This window comes from Panthera uncia, chromosome X (assembly GCF_023721935.1).
Source record: "Panthera uncia isolate 11264 chromosome X, Puncia_PCG_1.0, whole genome shotgun sequence".
Classification (NCBI taxonomy): Eukaryota; Metazoa; Chordata; class Mammalia; order Carnivora; family Felidae; genus Panthera; species Panthera uncia.
Window position 1 is genome coordinate 104,499,203 of NC_064817.1, and position 19,895 is coordinate 104,519,097.

General features: G+C 38.8%; 1 protein-coding gene across 2 annotated transcripts in view; it reads left to right on the plus strand.

Moving 5' to 3' along the window:
• Nucleotides 1-19,895, plus strand: part of STK26 (serine/threonine kinase 26) — a 54,878-nt gene that overhangs the window by 22,324 nt on the left and 12,659 nt on the right. For both annotated transcript variants that reach the window (XM_049644294.1, XM_049644293.1), the window contains exons 3-4: nt 9,508-9,738; nt 18,268-18,324. In XM_049644294.1, the coding sequence (XP_049500251.1) occupies nt 9,508-9,738; nt 18,268-18,324 (288 nt within the window). The remainder of the gene's footprint in view (nt 1-9,507; nt 9,739-18,267; nt 18,325-19,895) is intronic.

The following is a 19,895-nucleotide window of genomic DNA, read 5'->3' on the forward strand; positions in this document are numbered from 1 at the left end:
CAAAACCTTTCGTACTGGGTGCCCAGGTGGCTCAGTCAGTTAAGCGTCCAACTTCAGCTTAGGTCATGATCTCATGGTTCATGGGTTCAAGCCCTGTATCAGGCTTTGCACTGTCGGTGTGGAGCCTGCTTGGGATTCTCTTTTTCCCTCTCTCTCTCCCCCTCCCCTGCTCTCTCTCTATCTCAAATAAATAAATAAACTTAAAAAGAAAAACCTTTCGTAATAATTCTAATGAAGTTATCCTTTGCTAGAATATTTTCTAAGTATTTTTGCTAATGAGGTACATTTAAAAATAGGAATAATAAACTAAAGGAAAAATGAAAAAGTGCTTATAGACTTAATTTTATTTCTGCCTTATGAACACATTTTTCTTGTTGCTATGCACAGAATTGCTAGAAGCTTAAATTGTTGCTTAAGAGCACAAAATAATACTGTATGAGACCTTTGACTTTATCCTTTGCCAGTAAGATCAGGGCTGCCTCATCCATCTCAAAAGTGCCTTTTAAGTGGTGAGCAAAGACGGGGGCTCCACTGTGAGTTGATAGAATGCTGTCTGATGACCACGAGGAAGACCAGGGTTGTTGTAACCATACTTTTGACTACAGTTCATTTATTTCATTGCATGTACGTAAAACCTGGCAATTTGACACCTGCTGTATGTTGCAAAAGCAAATTCTAATAACTTCTGAGAGAGATACAAAAATGGGAGTGTGCCATAAAAGTAGGCAAACTAGGAACATTTTCTTTATGCACCTAGATAAATATTTTGAGCTCTCAAGCATGGAAATACAAACTCAGATGACTGACCACCTAAAGAAGATTGACCTCAAGCCCAACTCTTCATGTTTAATTTGAAACATGTACAGACATACCAGTTTTTACCTTAGTTCTTATTCTGTCACGGACAAAATATAGTGCAGCTCAATATTTTACTTCAGAAATAGAAATCTCAGAGGTCTCTTAAGAACTCCATAAATTTTTATCAGATACTTGTAATATGAACCTGAGGTTGTACAAAGTGGAAGAATACTCTGCCAACATCATGTTCTCCAAAAGTTTAGAAAAAAATATGAGTTTGTTTTATTCTTATTATTAAAATAATCTGAGTTTTCACATGGTCATGTGAACAATTCTATGCCCATATAAAATCTAGAACAAAAGTATTATTTTTATTCTTGGACAATTTCATCAATTTGAGGATCTTTTCAAATGAACAGAATGGAAAACATTAGTATTAAGGGTTACAGAAGTGTGAGAAAGCTGGAATTGGAGCGCTTGACTTCCGGACGTTGGATCTGATGGGTATCATGGTTTGGAATACCATCGCTACCTTGCCTCCCACACTCCAGAGGGTAGTGCATTCCAGTTTAGTTATTGGCATGAAAAAACAATGGGCCAAATATAGTAACCTTGCCAGAAAGTCAAAATTACATACAGGTCACTCCTCTGTAGAATTGTAGTATAAAACATTTGGTAATCATGCATATCTACAGGGATCAATCAATAGCATAGTGATTCCAAAATTGGAAGAAATCCTATCATTTGGAGAAGAGGAACATTCTATTTTAAGTTTTTCAAATTCTTTTAAAATTTTTCAGACTCTTTAAGCGTAAGGATATTACTAAGTACACATTGGACAGTTCCGTGATCTGTTCATGATGGAAAATAATTTTGGTTTTATAGCCAAAGGATAAAATTTAAGTTACAAATTAATCCGAGCTGTAGTGAAAGCTTCTTAGACTTAAGAGAAGACCTGGGTTCAAGTTTGAGCCTTGCCACCAGTTAACTACCTTATATCCTTGAACAATTTATAATCTCTGTAGGCTACAGGATTTTTTCCTCTATAAAAATTGATTTTGGATCAGATATTTGCTAAGTTCCCATCCATCTCAAAGATCCTATCATTCTTTTAATTTCAGGATTTCTGTTTCCCTTCTTAACCTCTCCCTACCTCTGCCATCATTTTGACATAAATGGCCTTAAATTTCATAGCTTCCATATGATGGTATTAGCCTGGGACCCAGTGGGCATACAATAAATGCTTGTTACTGATGGTGGTGATAAGGAGTTGGTCTAAATGACCTATACATTTCCTTCCAGCTGTAAAAGCCTGTGACTGTTTCAGTTCTATCAAGGGAGAAGTCAGCTGTGCTTGGATCATATATAGCACTTTAAAAAGGTGGATAGTGTCTGGGCGCCTGGGTGGCTCAGTTGGTTAAGCATCCAACTCTTGTTTTTGGCTCAGGTCATGATCTCGCATTTTAGTGGTTTGGAGCCCCTTATCCAGCTCTGCGCTGACAGTACAGAACCTGTTTGGGATTCTCTTTCTCTCCCTCTCTCTGCCCCTCCCCCACTCGCGCTACCTCTGTCTCTCTCAAAATAAATACATAAACTTAAAAATAAAAAGATAGTGTCCGGTCGTCTTGAACACAACCAGTGCTGAGAGATAGATGGCTGTTGACTTTAAATCTTTACTTTTTTTCTGGCAGTATGTCGATTAGGAAACACTCAACAACCTTTTGAAGAAGTGGTTATAGGGCAATTGAAACAATCTTAACATAGGCAGTCATAATAGAACTAATTGCAGGTGAGGCTGGTGGAGCCCCTAGAAAATGACTTCTATGCATTCTATTTGTTAGATGACAGGTACTAATATAGACATGGACGTAATCCAGAAAAGCATTCCTCTCTAGCTTGGGAGAAGTGGGTGCATCTCTAGTCCTGAGTATATTGTTGGGTTACAGTTTTCAGTTATTCTCTGTAACTGTCTAGGCATCCTCAGTTCACAGCAGGTCACTCCTGGTGTTACCACTTGAGACTATGAAAAGAGTAAGAGGCCTTCCTTTCTAAGCCTGATATCATTAGCACATTCTTTGCTCATCATTTCCTGTTTACCCCTCTTCATCAGTGAGTCACTGGTAGGCTTTGTAAAGTGCAAAAAGTATGTAGCCAAGAGCATTCATAGTATGGATTTTATTAAGGTAGGGAGGCAAGTGCAAAACCTAGTGTGAGGTCAGCTTTGCTCAGCTGGGTTCTTGCTTCTTGAGGGTTCTTTCACTTGCAGTCGGCCCTTCCTGGTCAAATTCTCTGAGAAATCTACCTCCTCTTCTTCCCTAACTCTATTGTTTTTACTCTCAGCTCCAGACTAGAAGTTTTACTTTACCTCAGATTCAAAGAAACTAGATTTTGTACCTTTGGTTCTTTACTACTTTTGGCTTTCCAGGTCCCCACCTCAAAGCCAATTCTAATTGTGTCTACAGTTTTCTCGTTCCTCCTGATTTTGCCTAGTCCCAATGCCCCTGATGGGGTTCAGGATATGCTATCCCAAAATATAGCACCTTGGCATGTTGAATATGTTAAGGTAAAGGAGTTTGAGAAAGTAGCAGAAGCAGGAAGGTCGCTCTGACTGACTCTGCCCCTTCCCGTCCTCCTTGCCCTCCTTCCCTGAAGCAGGTCATAAGATCCTCATGTGAGAGGTGTTCTCATGGTACCAGAAAGAAAGGAGCATCCTTATCTTTAAAGACAACAGGATGCCAAGAAGAATCTGAACAAACTGGCCTTGCTAAGTCTCCCCCGTTCACCACATTTCTTTGTCCTGTCACATCTTTCCACAATTTCTCACTCTTTCTCCAACCTAGCATCAAAATACATTAGTTTAACCATTTCTTTGAGTCTTCATTTCCTTATGGAGGCTCTGGTGTCATGTAAAACTGACATTAAGTAAATGTATATGCTTTTCTTCTGTTAGTCTTTGTGAGTTTAATTTTCAGACCCAGCCAGGGACCCTAAGACGTTCGAGGGAAACCTTTTTCCCTCTCCACCACCACCTTCCCACAATTTGTACCCATTTTCTAGTAGCTAAACTTTTACTCTTTGCCAATGTTGACTGGTAACTCAAAACCATCATCAATTAGATCTGAACCTATTATGTACCCTATTAACACATAGACTATTGTGTTAAAAAATGTTCAAGGATATTTATACAAAGAGTATGAGCCATTGCACTCTGGGCTATCCTACCTCTGTTTTGTGGCGTCTCCTGGGGTCCTGGCCTCTTGAGTAGTGAAGGAATAAACTGAAGTAATTACAAAAAAAAGGTGGGGGGGTATGGGTTACATTGTGTGTGTTTTTCTAAATATTACTTTTCTGGTCTTATTTGAGGGTAGGCACTAATTTTAGAGATGTGTCCTTAGAAGTATTGCAGACTTAATTTTTTAAATATAGCTATGTATATATAAATACCAAAGTCCCTTTGGTTTTATTTTAATCTCCTAAGTTGTCCACTTTCAGTGTGCACAGTTAGAAGATAGCCACAGTCTTGCCGAGGAAAAATAGGGGTGACAAGTTCCCTATAATCAAGGATACAAATTTCAGATGTCTGCTCAGTGGTTCCCAATGCTGATGTCAAGTCTGGTGCCAAAATGACTACATAGGAAGTAGTTTGTAGTACTTTAAAACAAGAACTTATTGCTGGGCCCTAATTTCAGAGATCCTGAATCAGTAGTTTGGGGATGAGGCCTAGGTATCTGCATTTTAAAAGTTGTACTGGTGTAACTGGGTGGCTTAGTCACTTAGGCGTCTGACTCTTGGTTCCAGCTCAGGTCATGATCTCACGGTTTGTGAGTTTGAGCCCCATGTCAGGCTTCCAGCTGACAGTGTGGAGGCTGCTTGGGATTCTTGTCTCACTCTCTCTCTGCCCCTCCCCTCCTTGCGCTCCTTCTTTCTCTCTCTCTCAAAATAAATAAACAAAATAATAATGTTTAGCCAGGAGTGAAGACTCCTTAGAGAACCCTTATGAGTCCTTCCAGCCCCCTGATTCTGTGAGTTAAGTATGCAGGAAGCCTTCTTCCCTCTGCCCCTGACTTGCCACAGTAAGATATCCCTTTTAGACATCCTAAGAGTATTCCCGTAGTGAAAGGTTGTTGCCGGTTATTGTTTTATTAGTAATGATAACTTCTGTCTAAGACTCAAGTTTGTAATAGTGTAACTACAGCTGAAGAGTTCAAATCCAAGCAAAGGACAAGTACAGAACGTCAAGGAATAATGTAAGTGTCCTGAGGTGCACCTGTGAAGTTCCCATTTGCATGGACCTGTTTTTGTGGGGCATGTAGAAATCAACTACCATTAGTTTTAAATCAATGTGAAGTTAATGTAGCCATTCCTCCCATTTGCTGCTACATAACTTAGAACTCCATCCTGCAATACAGCTTTGAGAAGGCAATGCAAATACAGATATAGTAGTAAACTGAGATTTTGCAGTAGAGGTAGGAAGAGTAGGAGATTTTAATATTCTTTGGAAATTCTTAATATAATATTAATTTTCTTTTTCTTTAATATTTTAATATTCTTAAGATTTGATTTGGATGCAGAGGGAGTTGACTTGACGTGACTTTCTTAGAGATTCTGAAGAAGAGTGGTGTGAATGAGCAGGCCAATCAGCTTCTTCATATAGATCTTTTCTTTTTTTAAATATGTGAAATTTATTGTCAAATTGGTTTCCATACAACACCCAGTGCTCATCCCAACAGGTGCCCTCCTCAATACCCATCACCCACCCTCCCCTACCTCCCACCTCCCATCAGCCCTCAGTTTGTTCTCAGTTTTTAAGAGTCTCTTATGCTTTGGTTCTCTCCCACTCAAACCTCTTTTTTTTTTCTTCCCCTCCCCCATGGGTTCCTGTTAAGTTTCTCAGGATCCACATAAGAGTGAACACATATTGTATCTGTCTTTCTCTGTATGGCTTATTTCACTTAGCATAACGCTCTCCAGTTCCATCCACGTTGCTACAAAGGGCCATATTTCATTCTTTCTCATTGCCACGTAGTACTCCATTGTGTATACATATAGATCGTTTTCTATTGCATTACTTGCGATGTTTACCATTTATTTGCTTGACTCTGCCCTTGCACGAAAAACAGAAAGGAAACCTATCTTAATAAAGATTTGGTATACTTTGGTTTAAGAAGCTGGTGAGATGGGGAAGGGAAAGAGAGTACTTGGGTATTATCTATCCAAGATTCAGGAATTGGTAAACAGGGCAGGGATCTTTATCCTTCAGGTAGACAGGGAGGTGAGATTATTATACTCGTGAAGAGTTGTACAAACATTGTAAATGATGGAACTTTCTCTTTTTGTTTCTCCAACATGGTATTCCTGGATTTATGATGGGAAGCTATTCATGAGCTAGGATTCACTTCAGAGCTTTTTTAAAATTCAAAATGTGACTTGATTTTTAAATCTTTGTTTACATACTTTCAGAAACTCATTTTATTATAGGACAGCCATGTTCTCCCTGGAGTTGATTGTTTCAGTCAAATCCTTTTAAAACGTGAATTAAGGAGATTAGGATTTAATCTTTGTTGCTTACAACAAAATCTTGTTATAAAGTTAAAGGAATACACTTGCTAGTCCAGAATGTATTATCAGGGAGTGCACACTATGTATTTTTTTAGTCAGTGGTATACTTACAACTTCAGATTTGTATTGTAGCTATATCAGAAAAATGGAAAGATTTATTACTTTTCTTTTTCCAAATCCACTGAATTTAGGAACTTACTGAGAGGTAAACCTATCACAAAGCTTTGGTGAATATTTCTGCCACAAAGTACTGGAAAGACCAGAACCATCACCACAAGTAGAAAGAGGTAACTTGTGGGTTAGCTGCTAAATAATATTAATCACAACGAAGTACAATGTCTTGCTAAGGGAACAACAGGGAAGTCAATAATGATGGTGATACTCAAGTTTTAGAGAAGGTATATAACAAAATGTAAGCATTAAGACCCATTTGCAGCCTCCTGGAAATCTAAGTTATTTTTACAAGCCCATATGGAAGCCCCAGATATATTTGTTCTATGTGGGTATAGAGATGGGAGGGGATAACAAGTAGCTTGCAAATATCAAAGAGACTACTACATGGAAAGTGCATCTCTGAGGAATGGAAAAAATCCAATCGAGGAGAATGGGGAAGCTTATAAATTAAGCAGGTCATGTACAAACTGAATTTTGGACAGGTTGAAAAAAGAAAAGTTGGTGACATTCTGTAAAAGTAGGCATAAGCTTTTAGGTTACTCAAAGGCAGGCAGTTTAATGGGATCATAGTGGGTCTGTTTGATGACAGTGCCACAAAGAACTGGATGAGAAACAAAAATAAGCTTTGATGATCTTGTTGTCTAATAAAAGAAGAACTAAGGGATCATGCTAACTCTGAAATTGTCTCCTGAAATTGTTGAATAGGTAAAATTGTAGTAAATGAAGAGATAATCTAGGTCCAATTGACAGATTAAATACATGTAGCTCACCAGAACTAGATAGCATCCTTTTATATTTTGACGCATTTAGGTATAAATTAATAACATGCCTATTTGGGGGAGGTTTGGAAATACTGTGTTTCTACTGGATCAGGAGTATATATTCGGCAATGTGAGTTTAAATAATGATACAAATATTGTCTTGTTGGAGGAAAATTTGGATTAAAAATTGTATAAGGTGAAGGATATTTCTGAATCAGGAAAGGACAGTGAATTTATGAGCAGAAGTCATACCGAGGCATTTGTAACCTAAAACACCTATGCTTGATTCCAGATTTTATTGTAGCAAAATGTTGATTTCTAGATTCCTACTGTGGGATGAGTTGCAAAAGTTCAACATATTACCATTTCCAAACGAGCACCAGCATTTATGATCAAGGCAGAGAAGAAGCTTATTTCAACCATCAATGAAAATATTACATACAGATACGATCCCAAGCAAAGAAAAAAAAAAAAACTTGTAAATTCTTGAGCCTTTTGCATTCTGTGTTGTTTACATGGTGGTTTAGGAGTACAGGTGGAATAATTGGAATATCAGAGAGAAGAAGAGTTAAGAGGTAATATTTTGCTGCCAGAATGTTAGAATTTTAAACAATTTACCTACTTTATAGCTCAGGTTAAGTGCTCTGTCACCATCGCTACCCTTGCATTAATGTGCAGACCCTGCCTAGTCCACTGCTTCATCCTAAAAAGTGCCTGGCCCCATATTTCTGAAGTATAATTAACATACAGTGTCATGTTAGTTTCAAGCATACAAGGTAATGATTCATACATTAGTGCTCGGCACAATAAATGTAAACATCTGTCACCAAACAATGTTATTGTAATATTGTTGACTATTTTCCCTATGCTATACTTTTTACCTCTGTGACTTATTTATTTTATAATTGGAAGTTTGTACCTTTTAATCCCCTTTATCTATTTCAATCTGCCCCCCACCCTTTCTTTGGCAACCATCAGTTTGTTCTCTGTATTTAAGAGTCTGTTTTTTTGTTTGTTTTGGTTTTTTAGATTACACATACAAGTGAAGTCACATGGTATTTGTCTTTCTCTGTCTGGATTATTCCATTTAGCATAATACCCTCTAGTTTCATCCATATTGTCACAAATGGCAAGATCTTGGTCTTTTTGATGGCTGAGTAATATTCCATCGTGTGTGTGTGTGTGTGTGTGTGTGTGTGTGTGTGTGTGTGTACCATATCTTCTTTATCCATTCATCTATCAATGAACACTTGGGTTGCTTCCATATTTTGGCTATTGTAAATAATGCTGCAATAAACATAGGGGTACATCTATCTTTTTGAATTAATGCTTTCATTTTCTTTGGCTAAATACCTAGTAGTGGTATCACTGGATCATATGATATTTCTATTTTTAATTTTTTTGAGGAACCTCCATACCGTTTTCCACAGTAGCTGCACTAATTTACATTCCCACCAACAGTGCATGCAGGTTCCTTTTTCTCCACATCCTTGCCAACACTTGTTATTTTTTGTCAGCCATTCTGACAGATGTAAGGTGATATCTCATTTTGTTTTTCATTCACATTTCCTTGGTGATTAGTGATGTTGAGCATCTTTTCATGTGTCTGTTGCCCATCTGTATGCCTTTAGAAAAATGTCTGTTCAGGTCTTTTGCCCATTTAAAAATCAGATTATTTGTTTATTTGTTGTTGAGTTGTATAAGTTTTTAAATATATTTTAGATATTAACCTCTTATTGGGTGTATCGTTTGCAAATATCTTCTATTCAGTAGGTCGCCTTTTTGTTTCGTTGATGGTTTCCTTTGCCGTGCAAAAGCTTTTTATTTTTGCGTAGTCCCAATAGTTTATTTTTGCTTTTGTTTCCCTTGCCTGAGGAAATCTATCTAGAAAAAAAATGTTGCTAAGGCCAATGTCAAAGTAAAGAGTACCTGGCCCTTTGACAGGCATCAGAGATAACATTTTGCTGCATGGGCTTGTTTTGTGGTAACAGGATCAGCTAAGCCCGGTTAGTGTGGGTGATCTAGTAGAATATGGACTATTTGGCTGTTTGGGATTATAATTGCCCTAACAAAGCACATGTGGAGAGTCAAGGGAGTTTATATGCTTTTAAAAATGTGTTATTGTCTTATGTGATTTATTTTCCTTCATTTCAAAAAATTTGATGCAAAACATTTGTGTTTTCTTTCTTTCTCTTTCCTGCCCCCACCCCCTTAGAATAACATAGCTGATCCAGAAGAACTGTTCACAAAGTTAGAACGCATTGGGAAAGGCTCCTTTGGAGAAGTTTTCAAAGGAATTGATAACCGTACCCAGCAAGTGGTTGCTATTAAAATCATAGACCTCGAGGAAGCCGAAGATGAAATTGAAGACATTCAGCAAGAAATAACTGTTTTGAGTCAGTGTGACAGCTCATATGTAACAAAATACTATGGATCATATTTAAAGGTAATGTGTGTGTTGTATTATTTAAGTCATAAGGTATTTTCATTATAAGTTTTTCTTTCTTTTTTTTAATTCTGTTTTTTGAAAGGCAGTGTCTTAAATTAGGATTTGGCAGTCTTTGGGCTCCAGGCAGAATCCAGCTCCATTTATAGTGCCAAATAGACCGTTTTTAGATTTAGCAGCTGTGTCCTGAATGCATCCCAGTGCTCAGCTGCACCGTTATTCCACACCTGAACTTTGGGTCAATGGAGGAGCAGTAATACAGCTGGTCCTTGAGACACATCCTTTGTCAGGAAAGAGCTTTCCCCCTGGGCTTTCACACATTATTCTCAATGGTCCAGTCTGTCTCAACCTCAGAATTGATGGAATATGTAAGTATGTCATTTATTCCATTGAGTTGTGGTTATTTACACATCTTTCTCTCCTTCCAGATTATGAGCTCCTTGATGGCAGGGAGTTTAGTTCAACCAGTCTTGGTTTTCACATTTAGCATAAGACATGGAACATCTCAAGCACATGATAAATACGTGTGGAAGTGGAGTCAAATGGAACACTGTCTGCCCCCCCACCTTTCCCAAAAGTTGGAATTTTAGTTTCCAGGATCATGGAATTAGTAGACACCTTAAGTTGCAGCAGATGGAGATGTGACTGCATAACAGAATACTCTCCGGTTAGTAAAACCCAAGAGTTAGGGGCGCCTGGATGGCTCAGTTGGTTAAGCATCCAATTCTTGATTTCGGCTAAGGTCATGATCTCACATTTTGTAAGTTTGAGCCCCACATTGGGCTCTGAGCTGACAGCTTGGAGCCTGCTTCAGATTCTCTCTCTCTCCATCTCTCTCTGCCCCTCTCCTGCTTGTGCTCTCTCACTCTCTCAAATTGAATAAACTTAAAACACACACACACACACACACACACACACACACACACACACACACACAAGAGTTCTTGGGTTCCAGAGTTAGAAGTCGGGATGCGTGTCTATTGAAATTTGAAGAATAAATAGTTAGAAAAATCTAGCTTAAGGGACTCCTGGGTGGCTCAGTCGGTTAAGCATCCAGCTCTTGATTTCGGCTGAGGTCATGATCTCATGGTTTGTGAGTTCGAGCCCCACATCCTGCAGAGCGCTGACAGTGCGGAGCCTGCTTGGGACTTTCTCTCTCTCTCTCTCTCTCTCTCTCTCTCTCTCAAGTAAATAAATAAACTTAGAAAAATCTAGGTTAGAGTTAAAATTATTTTAAAATTAAAAATTTTTATCATGTTAAAGTTTTTCAAAGGAAGGCAATACTAGTTAGATTTTTGCTTTTCAGGGTTTACAAGGGGAGGAAGAGGTTTTTTGTTTGTTTGGTTCATTGGTTTTTTTGTTCATCTATCTCTGGGCCAAAAGGGGTGTGTTTATAACTCATTAGCTATTGGCCTCCATAAGAATGAATGCTATTTTTTATATTCTAATGACCAAATAAACCCTAGGGTAATCTATCTATCCATATTAGTTACTACCGATTCAGAAATCATGAATTTCACTTTCTTTTTACTAAGCCTGTTTATTCTCATATTACATGAATTAGATGAATGTGGTGTGAATGCACAGTAAAGCATTAAACAGCCAGGCGCTCTGTGTCACACACTGTATTAGGTGCTGGAGGTATAAAAATGAGTGACTCCTGTCATTAAGGAGTTCACAATCCCATATTGTACTAAAAGGGTGCAGGTTTTGTGATTAAGTACGTACAAGGTACAGATGGGGCACAGATAAACAAGTAGTCACTTCTGTCACTTTGAAGAGAGGCTAATGGTGTGAAGGAAAGGCTTCCAGGAGGAGATGATAATGCCAGTAATTCCTATACAATTTACTTTTTTAAATTTTTTTAATGTTTATTTCTCTTGGAGAGAGAGAGGGAGCAAGGGAGGAACAGAGAGAGGAAGACACAGAATCTGAAGCAGGCTCTAAGCTCTGAGCTGTCAGCATTGAGCCAGATAGGGGGCTCGAAATTACAAACTGCAAGATCATGACCTGAGCCGAAGTCGGATGCTCACCTGACTGAGCCACCCAGGCGCCCCCCCCCCCCAAATTACTTCTAAGTGTTAGCCATTACTCTCACACAATTATTTGATTCTTTGTGGCATATTTTGCTTTTGCAGTCTTTCCTACAAAACTTATTTAGCGGGTCAGATTCTTTTTAGGAATCCTGAGAGATCGCTCAGTCTCAATATGTTTAGGTCTCCCTCCTGATCCCATAGCAGGCTTGGTTTAAGACAGCCTCAGGAATTTGCTGTTGTTGTGGTTGTGGTTGTTGTGTGTTTGCTCATTCTGGTTTACACTTTCTGGATTGAATACTGGTAATTCAAGACCTACTCTAGAGCAAATTTAAACCTTTGCTATTCTTAGGCACCTGTAACAGATAAGCTATTTTTGGAACTGACTTAACATATTAAATAAGCCCTATTTCAAATGGAGTTTTCTATATTATATTGAAACTGGGTACCGAAATGCAACTGACTGTTTTATTGGTTGCTTATAGCATTTTTAATTAATGTTCAGTACTCTCGTGGCAAATGAATTACAGTACTGTTTGTATTATTTATTTGTATGAGTTCACATTTTTAAAAAATTCCCCTCATCGTGTACATGTACCAGTCATCCAATAAGTACTTAATGTTTAAGTAAATAAATCTGATTGTTTTGTCCAAATCTTGATTATAGAATGTTCTTAGACTGGTCAATGATACACAGCCATTATCCATGATGTCTTCATAAAGGATTAAATTGAAATTATTTTTATCTCCTTTACCCATCATTAATTAAAGTCCACAATGTGAAGGACTACTTTGAAGAAAATAGCACTTCTTGATAAAATTGTAGAAATTTACATATGGCTGATATTAGTTATTTATATCCTGAATCTATTTACATTAAAGTAAGTAAATGTGTGTATTATCTCTGTACACATGTTCATATATACAGACAAAGGAAAAGAAATAGCTTATGATTTTATAACCTTTTAATATCATTTATTTAAATTGACCAACTTGTTTGTTTTCAGTTTATATTACAACATGGGACTTTTGTGGGCTTGCTTTTTTTTTTTTTAAACTAAAATCACATCAAATATAACAAGGTTCTGTTTAATGCAGGCAATATAACTCAAGGCTACATCATCTAAGTATCATCAGGGAACTGCATTATCAATCGTTGTGGCACATCCTTCCATTTCAGATGACATAGGGGATTTTGTGAGTCAAGTTAATTGAGTAGAGTAGGATATGGGTTTTTCTCAGGTTGTCTTTACTCAGGATATCATACATAGCCGAGACCTCACTGTAGGCTGGAGGAAAAGTTCTTGCATTTGAGAGAAAATTATATGCTCTCTGAAACTGTATTCAGTTGTAGTGATTTCCTTGAAACATACAAAAATGTACAAGGTATTCATTTTGACTGAGCTCACTGTATAACTTCATTTTTAAAAACAAGAGTAAAAACCAGACAAACATCAGTATGACCACAGTATTTTGCTTTAATTTTAGTTCACTGCAGATTTTCTTGAGAGACAAAGTTAGTCTTTATGAAGAGTGCTAACATAAGCAAACCCTTCCCTTCTGATCTCATAATATTGGAAAAATCTTTTATAATCTTTAAATATTTTTCTAGTTTGATGTAAATCTTAAAGTGAAGCTCACTCAGGCATTGAATAGAATTTGAATCATGCCTTTATTTGCTGCTGAAAATCGCCTTTAGATTTCTGTTTATGTTAAGGAAATATGCCCCCCTCCACATACCACCGCCACTGATATTTATCAAAAAAGAAAAAGGAATTGAGTGATTGAAGTAAAATATTCCAGAATAGAGTCTGCAAAATTTTGTGACCTTCTCACTGTTTTTCCTGAGACTTCTGTGTGTGTTTATTCCCAGTGTATGGTGAATGTTTCTGGAATCTTCTTTAGTTAAAAAAAATTTGGGGGGGAGAATTTTTTTATAAAACTTGAAGGAAATTGCAGAGGAAAAAATTTTCTCCTTCTTACAGTGTTTTTCCCTCAAAATAAATATAGCTTTACACTTCACAGAACACACCTCTAAGGAGCCCCATATTAGATTCAGTTTAGCAGGCCTTTATTCATTTATTGAGTGCCCTACTATGTGCATTCCTTTCAGTCTGCATACTTGCCCTGGTCAGTCTCATTTACTTTATCTTGACAATTTCTGAATTCATGTCTCTGGTTCTAGCCTGTCTCCTTAGCCCCAGATGGATATATCTAACTTGCTTCATATTACCCACTTATCTGTGGGTACATCAAGTACCATAACCTGAATGATGGCGAGTAGCATTTGAACAAGAACTTGAACATGGTTTGGATGAGGGTGGAGTATAGACAAGGCATTCTAGTTTGGAAGAAAATGATTCAGGGGTAGTAAAGCATCTGGCAAGATGATCTCTCCTGTCCCTTGCAGTTCTATAAAATTTGACATGCTGTTTCCTTTTTATTGTGATAAAATATGTATCATAAAATTTACCATTGTAATCATTTTAAGCCTACCGTGAGTAGCAGTGAGTATATTCATATTGCTGTGCAACTATCACCACCATCCGTCTTCAGAACTTTCTCATCTTCATCAGTCAAAACTCTGTACACATTTGGGGTGCCTGGGTGGCTCAGTCGATTAAGCATCTAACTTTGGCTCAGGTCATGATCTCACGGTTCGTGAGTTCAAGCCCCACATGGGGCTCTCAGCTGTCAGCACAGAGCCTGCTTTGGATCCTCTGTCCCTCTCTCTGCCCTCCCCTCCTTGCACACTCGCACTTGCTCTCTCTCTCTCTCTCTCTCAAAATGAATAAATAAACTTTGAAGAAAAAAAAGAATGAAACTCTCTACACATTAAACTATAACTCTCCAGGGGCACCTGGGTGGCTCAGTCGGTTGAGCGTCCGACTTCGGCTCAGGTCATGATCTCATAGTTCGTGGGTTCGAGCCCCGCATCAGGCTCTGTGCTGACCGCTTGCTCAGAGCCTGGAGCCTGCTTCGGATTCCGTGTCTCCTTCTCTCTCTGCCCCTCCCCTGCTCAAGCTTTCTCACACTCTGTTTCTTAACAATAAATGAATGTAAAAAAAATTTTTTTAAATAAAAATAAACTGTAACTCTCCATTGTCTCCTCACCACAGTCCTTGGTAACCACCAGTCTACTTTCTGTCTCTATGAATTTGACTACTACAGGTTCCTCATATATATAAGCAGAATCAGACAGCATTTGTCTTTTGGTGAGTGGCTGACTTTAGTCATACAGGTTGGATTATGTGGTCAGTGCTATGATTGCTATGAGATTCACCGACCAGCCCATTTAATTCAACATATAGTTAATATCTAGTACCATAATCATCTCTCAAATACATACAGTGAATGTTTTAAATGGTTTTTTCCTATGAACAAATGAATTCCAAATTGCTCTGTCGCCTTTCTGCCCGCTTTGGGCAAGTGTCTGTTTAGCACCAAACAGTGGGGTTCAGTTGGCCTCATGGGGTAACAGAGTTGATACTGCAGACACCAGTAATTTGTTAACATTAGGCTCCAAGATCTCCCCAGCAAATAGTACGACTCTGGAGCAGTTACTCTTTAGGCGTTCGGAATTTCGGAACAGAGAGCCATTTCCTAACACCTGGCCACCCATGTTGATGCAGAACTTTAAACGTACTCCTCCAACCCGCTGTTAATATGTGTGGATCATTTTGTAAGTGGAGAAGTGGACTCTTCCCTTCAGGGACTTCCTCTACTTCAATGTGCCGGATGTGCAGTTATGGTTTGCAGTCCCTGGCTCTTTGGGAATTTTAAACTGGTATGTAGATATCATCTCAGCTTTGTAAATTATTGAAAAGCAAGCCAAACGTACTTGTTTGCATTCTCCAGCACAAACATCTTTTCCCAGAAATCAAAGGTTAGAAGTTGTAGTCCTCCAAAAGAATACAAACATAGAGTCTGGGCTTTTTTTGGTTTGGTTTGGTTTGTGATTGGCGTTGTCATTGAGCCCTGCTGTGGACCAGAAACCTGTAAAAAGAGCCTCTGTGGGCAAAGCTTCCTTGAGCAGGGAAGAGCCCCTACCAGCTCACCATTCCTGCCTGTGCCCACTCAGGCACTCAGACTGTGTAACAGTCTTCTGAAGGTCCGGATCTATGGCCATCCTCCAGTGAGGCTTGTCTCCAGAAGCGGTAATCAGAAGGAAGCAGGCAGAAAATCCGTCTGACGGCTCTGGTTCCTTCCCTGCCCTGGTACCACCAAACAGCTCGCTTGCTAGGAGGAATGCTTCTTTTCAGATCTGGCAGTTGCTTAGTCATACCTCTAATAACATTTTACGCTTTCTATGAATACTCTTCAGTGAGGAACAGACAGTTGGTAAGTTTCCATTTTGGAATCGGTACCCCCAGAAAGGACACACATCATTTTAAACCTGGAAAACAGATGTTTTCGGTCATGTGGAACTACAAATCAGATAACCATCCGATAATAAGATCTTTTCATTTTCCTTTTAAATGTCAGGTGAATGGGAAGCATTCTGAATTCATAAGGTAGAATGTAGTACTTATCAGGAACAATCTTGTGGCAAAAGAAAAATTTCCCCAGCTATGCACTGCTGTGAGAGTCACTTTTTTCTTCTCTTGACAAAAATATAAAGACACGTCAGGTGTACAATTCTCAGGTTCCGAGTGCCTAATTTCTATACATAAAGACAAGTTATGTGAACCACTCCTAGAACTCCATTCCCCTCCCTGCTGTTATGGGGACGTATTTGCTCTCTTTTTGTGCCGGAGGCAGGGCCGCTAGCAAAGACTCTCAGTTCTTCCTTCAGTTCAGGCTGTGATAGGAGAGTGGACATCAAAACTGGGGGGAGGGAGATACATCGTTACCCTCTCTCGCGCGCGCATCTTACGTGGTGTCAGCATCCGGAAAGGAGGAATCCCTAAATCTCAGTTTACCTGAGCCCTTCCTCCCCGGCCCCGGACATTAGGCCACATCCCAGTACTCACACTGCAGTGTCACCCACCATGAGGTTACTGGGGGCCATTCTCTGCCATGATAAAGCCCCAGCCTCATGGACACATGTGGACGTTTTGAATGGAACTCCTGAGTACTTCCCAGGGATTTTAGAGTTTTAGAGTTTGGCTCGAGAATCCTCCTCCTACAGCTGGGGCTGTAAAGGTAAGAAATGTGTTCTGACATCCCAAGGTGAAGCACAACACTGAGTGTGTTTTTCCCCCCAGAAACATTGTTACATGTTATAGCATGCTGTACTCTGGATACCTTTGTGTTAAATTGTCTTTTTGTGGGGGCTTACCCCAGGAACCTAGACATTATTTCTAGGGGAAAATGCTTGCTTTCCAAATTCTAAACGCCTTACTTAAAATGGACTTTTAAAACACAAGCCACTCACAACTTGGATACTTGCCAGTATAGTAAACTCAACCGTTCTACTTACAGTCAATTCTGTGGTCCCACAAAAATTCAGAGAATACTACTGATGACATGGGGAGAGAAGCGTCCATAGTATTTCAAGCTAGAGCCGAAAGAAGAACAGATTCGATGGTTTATTCTGATTTGTATCTGATAGCGCTGAAGGGTGTCTGTGTACATACACCTGATTTGGAATTTATATATACTCTGCCGATGAGCCCCGTTTCTTCTTGGACAATTTACAGTGACGTAAATTCCACCTGGAGTAATCATATGCTCTTTAAGCTACGCACTCCTTTCTCGTATCCATTTACCTTGGCAGTGGGACACCGTGGGGTGCAGAGGGAGAGGGACACTAATTCTTTCTAAGCTCCACCTGTGTACCAAAAATGCCCATTAATCATAGCTGATGAAAGTGGGAAAGTACATGAAAACAAAAGCCAAAAACTGAAACAAGGCAAACTGTCTAGTGTCCTCAAACTCTAAAATCGTATGCGAAAAACCCAGAAGCCCCATTTAAAATTTCTACACACCTCAGGGCGCCTGGATAGCTCAGTCAGTTAAGCATCTGACCTCGGCTCAGGTCATGATCTCGCAGTTCATAGGTTTGAGCCCCATGTGAGGCTCTGTGCTGACAGTGCAGAGCCTGCTTGGGATTCTCTCTCTCTCCCTCTCACTCTCTGCCCCTCTCCCACTTCTGCTCTCTCCTCTCAAAATGAATACACTTTAAAATTTCTACAAGTCTCCACATACCTCCTCATTCTTTAATGTAACTATCTTTTCCTTTCAGTATCATTCAAAATAATAATTTAAGGCTATGGTTTATTTTTTCTGGGTTTTATAAAAATTTTTAACAGTTCAACAATTTTAAAAACAGTATTTATTTAGCTATATCACAAGCTAAATACGTAGGGAGGAAGGTCAAGACTCAGAACTTTTATCTGTAATGTTCTGTGGGAAAATATATTCTGCGTTTCAAACAACTAATCTTAAACTTGTATTTTAGAACCAGTACATTAGTCTGTCAGATTTAATGTTTTATGCTAGTATGTTATTTGGCTCAGGCTTGTAATGATTAAATTGTTTCATAACTTTACAGGGTTCAAAATTATGGATAATAATGGAATACCTGGGTGGTGGTTCAGCACTGGATCTTGTAAGTATTTTAAAATAATTACACACATACCTGTCTGTACTTTAACTTTTTTTATTTTAATTGGAGGAAGCAATGGCTTTTGGGCAAGCTGAGTGGTTGCTTTAGATAATACATTCAAATTAAGGTCTCTATTCAGGACTATAGATTGAGCCGTATTGCAAGATCGGGCATATTGCTGACGTTTTTAGAGTATATATGAAACGCAAATAGCTTCATGAAATAAAGCTCCCCAAATTAGGACTGTGTGTGACCATTGCCATCAGTTTAGAGTTTTACTTTGCAGGCGTTTCCCTGAAAAGACTGAACGTTCTTGGATTTTTGAAATATGTAATTCAGATAAGTATCACTAAAACTAGTTCTTGGGTTCTCACCAAGTGCGCCTGCAGACCCAATTCTCTGCAGAATTCTCTCTGCCCCTCTGTAGGTCATTTGGAAATGTGATGGTACTTTTGGTTGTCATAATGACTTGGAAGTGTTACAGCCATTTTAGTGGGCAAAGATCAGGATGCTAAAATCCTGCAGTGAACAGGAAAAGTTCCACCCAGTGAAGATGGGAACACACACAAATTCCTTTGAGAAGCACTGGTTGTTTTCCCCGAGTTAGTGTGATTCTGTCATTGCCGTTTTCTTCTCCCTTTTCAATCTTTACTAATATGGCGTTGTATTTAAAATTCAATACGGATTACTAGAGGCAACTTGGTGTAGTAGAGATGGCCACTGGGCTGGCCTATGGGAGTGTGAGGTGATGGGGCGAGCGGTCTTCGTAACCGAATCTGTGACTGTGAACCAGGCACACAAATTTCTTACATTTGGATATCCTATAAAACAAAGAAGTTGCACTAAGTTATTTTTAAGTTCTCTTCCATCTTGAAAATCTATACGGACCCTGACACAGGACTCAATCCCACCACCCTGGGATCATGATCTGAGCCGAATTCCAGAGTCGGGCATTAAACTGGCTGATCCACCCAGGCACCCCTCCATCTTGAATATTCTGTGACTTACATTGTCTTAGCATGCTCCTGGATTTAGAAATGATAAGAGTATGCTGTCTCTAAAAATAAAGTGTTTTGATGACTAAGATCATCAAGTAACATTTTAACTCTTATTTTTAAGTGGAGATGAGTTTCCCTAACTATAAGTGATTAAATATTTCTAAAGGGGTTTAATCCTCCCTGCCAATGGCTCCAAAGTTTCAAATAATCCTGTGAACAGAAATGACTCTAAGATTTTCTTTCCTTTAAACAGAACCATATTTAAAGCATTCTAAAGAAGTGGTAATTAAATTTGATGGAGAGTCTCATCTCCTTCTAGGAATTCATCTCATTTTAATCTGTTGCTGAGTTAGGTAATCCTTCCTTGTGTCTCATCTAATTCGTACATCCCAAAGCTTGAGTTCATTTTGTCTTTCTCCTCTCTAGTGATAGAACACAACTGGTATTTCTTTGTAGAATAATCCTTCATGCTTATGGAGTCAGATCTCTTTCTTCTCCTGAAGTTAAATGGCCCCATTTCCATTTGTCTTGTCACATAGTTTTATTACACAATAGTTTTTTCATTAGCTCCACAAG